We start from the raw sequence: 8,667 nt of genomic DNA, 5'->3' as shown, positions 1-8,667 counted from the left end.
CAGGAATGATTTCTTACCTGAGAAGCAGTATGTATCCAGGTGTGCCACCTACTGACAAAGTATATGAAGTGATAACCGATATTACTAGAAAATATAGAAACATTTTTGGGCAATCATTTCCTTTTTGACATGGTCCCACGACAGCTGAGGAGCTTCGTGAAGGAGATTCCAAAGTTCCCACGCAGCTGCAGTTAAAAAATACCTGGAAGACAGCAGGCAAAAGTGCATGAAACCTGAAGAGCAGAGAAGTGCATGCTCAGGTTTGCACATCGTGCTTTTCTGGGTTTAAATCCAAACTGCAAAACATTTTTCAGAAGGAAAAGGCTTGTTTATTGAAGGACAAATTTATGAAGAAAGTCTCTACTGTTGATGAATGTATTTAGTGGAGTTTCTTAAACAGTTATGGTAGCCAATGGCTAAAAAACACCCCATTTAAATTCTTTGCATGGGATTTCTGTTGGAAAAAAACAACGTAGAAAGTTTTAAATGTGGGATAGAAGATTGCTAAAAAAAACGTGGGCAGTTTAGGGCTGGGGGGAATGTGCCTTATTCAATTTTAATCCACTTCGACAGAATTAGTTGTATGAGGGAAACTACAACATCACATAAGGAAATGCAAGTTTCTCTTACAGTGTTCTTCCCACTGCCATTGGACGCCTGGCAGCCAGCGAGACAAGCAGAAATGTAAGTAACTCCATTTTCTCCACAGATGGGGTCCCAGTCGTTCTTGGAGCATGCACAGCCAGAGTTGCACTCTGAAAACAGGGCTTGCTCGTAATCAGTCATCTGTTTAGTTCTGGGGAAACAGAGAAGTTGCAGTGATGTTTTCTAGCAGCTGTGGAAGAAGTCATTATCAGACCATGGGTTATGCTCTCTGCCAGCCACAGCTGGCCAGATGCTCTGTCTGTAGTCCATTCAGATGTCTCTTCACATCCATGCAGCAGTGTAAATTCTTATTTCTCTGTTATCCAAAGTTTTTCACTATATCACACCACCTACTATGAGACAGTAGCTACTTTATTAAGGGTGACAGCTAACAATTTCTATTCATACATTTTCTCAGATTTTCTAAGATATTAGTTGTCTGAGGCTTGACTCGATTTTAAAGTTTAAAAGTTTGGTTACTCCAATGGCAAAGAGGGGAGTGAGCTACTTGTGGGAAACAGTCACTGTAGAATATAGTAAAGAAATTATCAGCATGGGATTCATCCAAACTGGAGGTGTGATACCTTGCACAACAACTATCTGCCAACTTCAGCCAGCTGCTGCTGAAGTCACCAGTGGAGCAGCTCCTGGCATTGCTGTGGATTTGGTGCTGGAAACTCCTTCCAAAAAGTGAGAGGGCAAGAGTGATTAAAAAGTACTAACCTCAGGTGTATCTCATGGTTAACATCATGGATAACTCAGGGTTAATCCATGAATCCTTAAGTTTTGGATTCAGAGGCTATTAAATGCCACCGGTTGTTCAGCAGCACCAGAAGCAAAGAACAATTAATTGAATCTCACTCCCCCTGCTGAGCTCCTCACATTTTCAGAAATCTCTGAGCTCAAAGGATGGGTCCTATGGCAATAATAATTAAACAGTAATCAGAAAAATAATCTGCACTTGTGGCACAAACCCCTCCAGGCTGAAGGCAACAATCATGAAAAGGTTCTGACACAATGCCCACTGGAATAAATGGAGCAGTTTCCACCGCTTTGAATCCAATTTCTGGGAAGCATATTTAGGTCAGTCATTCTCTTTTCAACAATATATACTTTGTGGAATAAAATTAGGAAGGAGTTCACTTTGCAACAGCACTTCATGCTGAATCCAGCATACCCATAGTATGACACGGTCAGTCCGGCCACATCCGAGTTCTCACAGCCCATCGCAAATAACGAGAGGAGCAAAAGGTAACCAAAGAAAGATGATCCCAGTGAGAGTTTTGCAGCCCCTAAAACACTGATTCTGAATTTTTTCATGATCAGTCCCCCAGAGAATATGCCAAAGGCCACAGCAGGGATGTTGATAAGACCTGAAATCATACAGAGAAAAAAAAAAAAAATCAGCATTAATGAAAACCCCAGCTCAATGGGCTACCCTCCTTAGCCACAAAAATGACAGCAGCAATGAGATGAAGCAACAAAATATGAAAGGGACATTTTGATTGTCTAGACTTGCATTGTTCCTACAAAGGTGTTAAGACTGCTTGCCCCCAGGAAAAGTTTGTTTGCTAGTTCTTTAGCAAGAACTATTATCTAGTTTATCTAAATAACTGTCTTCCCATTTCTTAAGCCAGGTTAAGAGTTATCTCTCCACTGTTAGTTTGTCAGTGGAGAGATGACAGCGATGTTATTTCAAGTACCTCTAAGGTTATTTCTCACAAGAGCTGTGTGGGGCACAGAGAAGTTGCCTGGCATATTGTGCTCCTTAGGGCAGCCAGGAGAGCCACAGTCCCACTGCACAGTCAGGAGCTTCGCAACACACCTGCCCCGTGCACAGATCTTCCCTGCCTCATAGCAACGGTAGGAGCAACAAGGACCACTCTCTGAGGCTGCCCCATTCCAGCTTTCCAAGGCAGCTCATCTCCTTCCCTTTTCCACTGACAGGAGGAGCTTGAGCTGCTCATTGCTAGAGGGCAAACTCAGTTTTACCTACAGTGCTATGAAATTTGGAGCAAGACCTGCTTTTTCTGTTTTGATTCAGATATGAAAACGATAATCCCTTAGAGAAGTCTCTGAGAGAGAGAAAGCCAGTGGTATGTTATCATCTCCACGCCTAGGAAAATTAGGGAATTTCTCTGGGTTTGGTTGTTGAAATGCTCCCTTAGGTGAGTGCTGCAACAGCAGAAAGACAGGACTTTCTTGTGTCAGACTTTAGGCAACCAAGTGGAATAGCATGGGAAGAAGCATGTAAACTTGTGTGACCATTAATCCTTACCTGGACAGCTTTGCTCAAAGCAGTGTCTACATTGACAGAGACAAGACCAAAAAAAATCATGTTCAGTACATGCAAAAAAGGTGTAAATAGAGACCACTGTAAATGATACTGCAGAGTCAAGAGAGGTGCCCGTTGCTGGATTTGTTACTGAAAATGATTTTCCCAGCTTTACCAGCCAGTTCCAGCACATTAAATTCCTGCTTTGCACAGAGCTGTGTGTGGGGTTTGTGACACTAGGGTCTGAACTGACTGCTAGGAAATGCACCAACTTTTTGGCTCGAGTCAGTGCTTGATTCACCTGTACACATGGAAAAAGTCAATGTTTAGAAGAGATGCTGGCAGGTGTGTTTGCTAGTGGAAAAGACCCTTATTCTATCTGTCAAAACCCAGGAGTCAGGTACCTTGGCGGAGTCCAGGAGCCCAGTTCGGCTACTGAAGAAGTTCAGGAAGCCTCACTGGGGCAGCATTTTTCAGTCTGCACATACATGAAAATTTTACTTCAAGGTGTTTAGAAGCAGCATCCAAAATGCAGCATATGTAAACTAGGAGTCACTATGTAACAGGTTTTCCTGTTGTCTTTCGCTTCTAAGAGGGGAGTAGGATGGGAACTGGGAGCTGTGTGAAGCACCAGAGAGTTCCTGTGCTCTGCCCATCCTTATGCACCCCTTTTGTTCATGCCTTTGCATGAGGAGGAAGAAAAAAATCTCTGTTGCAGGGATGGTCACTCAGCCAGAATCCTTCCCTAGCCAAGCCATCACACATTCTCCGTGGATATACTCCCCATGCTCCATGAAATCAGATGGATCTTAATCCTCACTCAGTTTGCACATACCTGAAAGCTTAGCTCCAGAAAATCTTTAAATACAATGAGAAGTACTGTACTGAATGTAGGGATTGTTTTCTGGACTTTCTCTGGCCATCGACCATGCTTGAAGATTTCTCCTTGCTTTGAGAAGTTTCGTGCCAGGAAATTCCAAATTCTATCTTTAAGGAATTAACATAGCACAATGGATAACATAGCAGCTTTTCTGCATATATACACCTCTGTTGCTGTGCAACTAATGCTGCTCTGAAACAAGGCAGTTCCCTCTGTGCTGGAAAGATGTAAACCTCTTTGCTGTGTAATGCTGTTGAACCCCTGGACCTCAGGAACTGAACACAAGCCTGCACGCAGGTTCAATAGCTGCACAGTCCAGTGTACCATCCTGAAGACATCTCCAAAACTGGCCACCTGGGTACCTGAAGATGGAAGCAGCATCTCTCTTGTGCTATATGGGAGGGCTTTGGAGACTAACTTCACAACAGAGAAAGGCTCTTAGGTAAAGTCAGGGCAGAAATGCCTATTTTTCCTTCACCAGCATCACACTGATAATTAACACATCTATTTTTTAACACATTTATTGTGTGACCACTGATATAACCTCAGCTTCCTTTTATTTAACACCAGCTTCTTCAGAAAGTAAGAAATCACTGACAATATCCCAGCTACTTTATGCTCAGTCCTTTAGCACTCACTGAGCTGATCTTCATTTTGTTGAAATAAATGGGAAGCCAGCAAGGGAACAGATCTGTCTGATCACAAATTTATGTAAAATATTTTTAAATTAATTGTATTTTAAAATATTTTCTTCTGTTGTACATACATTATTTTTCAAATTTCAAGTAAAATGGGAAATAATGTATCAAATAATGTAATATCTGCTGGGATTCTTGTATAGATAAAGTCAGAGCTAAGTGGTGCTAAAGCAGAAGTGAAATAACATACCTTCTATTACCTACTACTTAAAGCCAGACAAGGAAGGAGAAGAAATAAACATACCCTAAAAAAAATACAATTTACCCTATATTTATGTATAAGCCATTCCTAAAATGGATTTTTTTTTAAGACATCAAGAAGCTGATATAGCATTACCTATAACAAAATTCGTTTTTGCAGATGTTTGTCCATACTGTTGTTCAATATACTTTGGCTTATATGTGACCATGCCAATTAAAGAATTGAACTGAATGATACTTGCACACAAATAGAGACTGTAAACTGGGTTCCCAAAGAGGTTCTTCAGTGATGGCAAGAAGTCTGCAAGACAAAACAGCAGAAATGACAATCAGGACAGAGAGATAATAACTGCTGTGAATAATGCTTTACAACATGTTTGCACCTCCCAAAGGAGAGGAAAACATTTCAGAAGAAATTAATGTAGTTCCCCGATGTTCCTAATTGCTCCCTTATTTCTGGATGGGAGAATAGTGGAGCAAAATACTAAGTGTCAATCTCCCAGAAGAGATCTCTTGTTTAATATATCTTCTTCTAATAATAAACCAGGACTGATTTTGTCTCTGTGTGGCAACAGCCACAGCATCTTTTAGCTTAATTTGGGAGTAGGGATTGTTCAGCAGAGTTGGGAGCAAGCACAGACATACTGAGTGACAGATTCAGGTACTAAGGGAAAACATTTTTGGCAAAGTAAGGCCAAGGAAATGCAGCTATGGAAAGCACCTAGTGTCTAGATCCAGATAACTGCCTAAAACACCATGCCCATCCTTATTCTCATCAGTTATTGTGTGTGTTTTTCTAATGAATGACCTTAAAGAAAAAGTTTTAGCAAACACTGAGATTTTTTGACCCCCAATCCTGCAACAGTCACAATCTGTGAATGAATTTTTTTTTGCAGTTTCATGTAGCATAATCCTACAGATTCCAGCTGGAGAAATTCTGCATGCGAGAGGAGGTCCAGTGAACGACTGCAGAGTGACACCTGAGGGAAAAATAATAATTCTGGGGCCATTAAAATATGGCCTCAGAGAGTATAAAGTTTTGAAGTCTGAAAGCTAGTGAGAGAGGAACTCAATGGTCAGGAAAGAAACTCTAGTGACTTGCCTTTTGCCAGCTCAGCAATCTTCACTTTTTGCTGATAAGATTTGTGTTGGTCTTTCTCATCCTCAGTGATGAACTTTGACTGCTCGGAAGAGGTGCTGGAGTCCTTTCTGGTCTGTGGTTTCGGGAGGTGCTTGGGCAGGAACCAGAAGGGGATGCCAGCTAGAACACTAATCACCCCTGCGATCAGGTAGCCCAGCCACCAGGCTCCCACCCACTGCACGTCCTTGTGAGTTATTGTTACACTCTCTGGAGAAAGTCAACAAAAGGAGAAACAAGTAAACACTTTTTGAGAATATTTGCTGATAACAAGGAAGGTGATTTTGCAGGGACTTTCTCCAGAGTTTACCCCCCACCTTGCTAGGTTCTTCTGTTCTGTGGGTTTCTATCACTGTTAACAGGACCAGTCCCTGGGGGCACAATAAGGACTTGTTGATACCTGCTACACAGCAGCAGGCTTCTCCTGACAGCACAGAGTCCCCAGCTGTGCCACTCACACATCTGCAGAGAGGCTGCAAGGCCCAGGACATGGGGTAGTCCAGGTGGCCATGCACTTGCTCTCAGTCATGCTCTTCTGCACAGAAGTGCCAGGGAAAAGTGGAGTGGAGGGTGTTTTCTCAGGAGGAAGGCAATCAGGAGTGCTGGTACCCACTTCAGGAGTGTTCTGGGCAATGACAGCGTACTACGAAATGCACACACACAGCTCTCATCAGGATCCTGAGCCTCAGTCGGGCTGCCTTGTGGTGACAGCTGTGCCCCTAGTGCCTCCTCAACAGGGCATCTCCTGGGGGGCATCAGCTGTAGATCTTCTGGGGCTGAGGAAGTGTCAGGCCTCCATACCACCCCTCTTGCTAGCTTTTTCTGCATGGGTCATTGCACTGCTGTCATCCTTTTATTTTACATAAAGTGCCTGCTCTAACCCTGCTAGTCCCTCATGCCTAGAAGATAACTAGATAGTTCTTGGCCTAAAATAGACTTGTTGGAGCCTGACTGAATTTTTAAAATATAATTTTTTTGACTTACCCAGATCTACAAAGCCAATGTCAACATAAAGTTTAGCACAGAGGGATCCCAGAAGAAAGCCAAATATTGGCCCTATAATTGCCACTGTCTGGACACAGCCTGCAATTGGAAAGAGGGGAGTGTTATGCCTCTGCGATAGACAGAGCACTGGGCCTTGCTGCTCCTAGCAGCAAAGTTGTGACCTGTGATGGGTAACAAGTGATGCAGTCTTAAAATACTGAGTAAAATACTTTGCTCTGTGGCACATTAGTTAGACAAGTTAGAACATTTTCAAGAAGCAAAAAGCCAATAATAAATTTTTCCCCACTACACTGACGCTCCAACTTTTTTTTTTGTTATCATGCCATTAAAGAATGAAATTCAGTCCAAAGGAAAAAAAAGTTGGGTTACTCAATGGCATAAACTCAACAGCAGCATCAATCTGTAATTGTCAGAAAGTCTTTAGCTGCATAGATTAAAGTAACTGGAAAACAAATGTCAATTATTTAAGTTAACTGATCACTGGAAATTGTGGTGGGTCCTGAATGGGCTGAAAAGTCACTTTGCTTTGGCACCCAGTATTAATATGCTTCAATACATGCTCAGCCAAATTTTCTGAATATTTTGAATTTTCAGAATTTTTCCGGAAATCTGGGAAGATTGAATCTTGTACAAGGAGAACCTGAGGTTTTGTCTTTTGCTGAGCTGGAAACTTGTCAAGACAACATGCTGATGGGGAAGAATATTTTGGCAATATTTTGGATAAATGTGGAAATCTCTTCAAACAATGAACACAAGAAGAAAACTAATGCCACAGCACTATTGCTTATAATTCTGCCTGAATCTGGATGGAATGTTTGGAGTGCCTGCTGAAATTTTATTTTAAGTACTTAAAAAGAGTACATGTTTTTTATCACTTTCCAGAGAACTGAATGTGCACAGAGGCTCAGCAATCCACATCCAGAAGAATTAGGAAGATTAGGGTAACAGCAGGAACCTAAGGTCAAATTCTTTCCTCAAATTAAGATAATGGAACTGTGCTGGTTAAAGGGGAACTTGGTCCCTGAGTGTACGCGACCGTTAAATAAAATTTAATATTTGAATTTATGCAAAGAGAATAATCAAGGCAAGTTAATTCAGTAACGCGCATTCCATTATTCTGAATGACTCAGTTTCCTCTGAGGAAAAAATCCATTAAGAAAAAAAAAAAAAATTTATTTTACCAATGTATAAGGCAGCATTCTCTTCAATGGCATAATCATCAATGTATGTAATTCCCAGAGGCTGGATAGGAGTTTCACCTATTCCACGCAAAAGATTTCCCAGTAAAACATAGATCCACATGGAGGAGCCCGCTTCTTTTTCACATCCTAGGCACATTACAAGAGAGACAACAAGGTTGTATTTTGCATGACAGTTTGATGTTGAAAGCAAATGGCTTTTAATAAACTTCTAATGTGGGGAAAAGAGTATAAAAACTGTGAAAAATCTTTTGTGGGGTGTGAGGATGGCAATTTTAACCCAATTAGCTTGACGTGGAAAAACTTTTCCCATGAACAGATTCAATCAAAGATTTAAAAAGTTGTTTAGTTCTATAAATTTATTGCAACATCCCATTTTAGAAAAACCACTTTCTTCAAGCCAAAAACTAGGATCTCCTAATGTAAAGATCTGGGGAACATTGACACTAGTGAGCACTACCAGCCAGATTTGACTGTCTTGACCTGAATGATGGTGACAAAAGAGCTGAGTGTTTATGGGTAAGAATCAGGGGGAAGGCCAACATGGCAGATGTCATGGTGGGAGTCTGTTCTAGACCACCCAACCAGGATCAAGAGACCAGCATGGATGAACAGAGAGCTTTGGC

The 8,667-nt window shown here is 41.6% G+C and overlaps 1 protein-coding gene across 1 annotated transcript in view; it reads right to left on the bottom strand.

Moving 5' to 3' along the window:
* Positions 1 to 8,170, bottom strand: part of SLCO1C1 (solute carrier organic anion transporter family, member 1C1) — a gene marked incomplete at its 5' end in the record, with an annotated part of 13,723 nt that extends 5,553 nt beyond the window's left edge. Inside the window, 7 exons of the mRNA XM_008941955.1 lie at positions 18 to 202; positions 631 to 796; positions 1,823 to 2,018; positions 4,836 to 5,000; positions 5,802 to 6,047; positions 6,822 to 6,920; positions 8,024 to 8,170. Coding sequence (XP_008940203.1) covers positions 18 to 202; positions 631 to 796; positions 1,823 to 2,018; positions 4,836 to 5,000; positions 5,802 to 6,047; positions 6,822 to 6,920; positions 8,024 to 8,170 — 1,204 coding nt within the window. The remainder of the gene's footprint in view (positions 1 to 17; positions 203 to 630; positions 797 to 1,822; positions 2,019 to 4,835; positions 5,001 to 5,801; positions 6,048 to 6,821; positions 6,921 to 8,023) is intronic.
* Positions 8,171 to 8,667: the final 497 nt, after the last annotated feature.

The sequence above is a fragment of the Merops nubicus genome, unplaced genomic scaffold (assembly GCF_000691845.1).
Source record: "Merops nubicus isolate BGI_N331 unplaced genomic scaffold, ASM69184v1 scaffold17210, whole genome shotgun sequence".
Lineage (NCBI taxonomy): Eukaryota > Metazoa > Chordata > Aves > Coraciiformes > Meropidae > Merops > Merops nubicus.
This window is presented reverse-complemented; position numbering and strand designations above follow the sequence as displayed.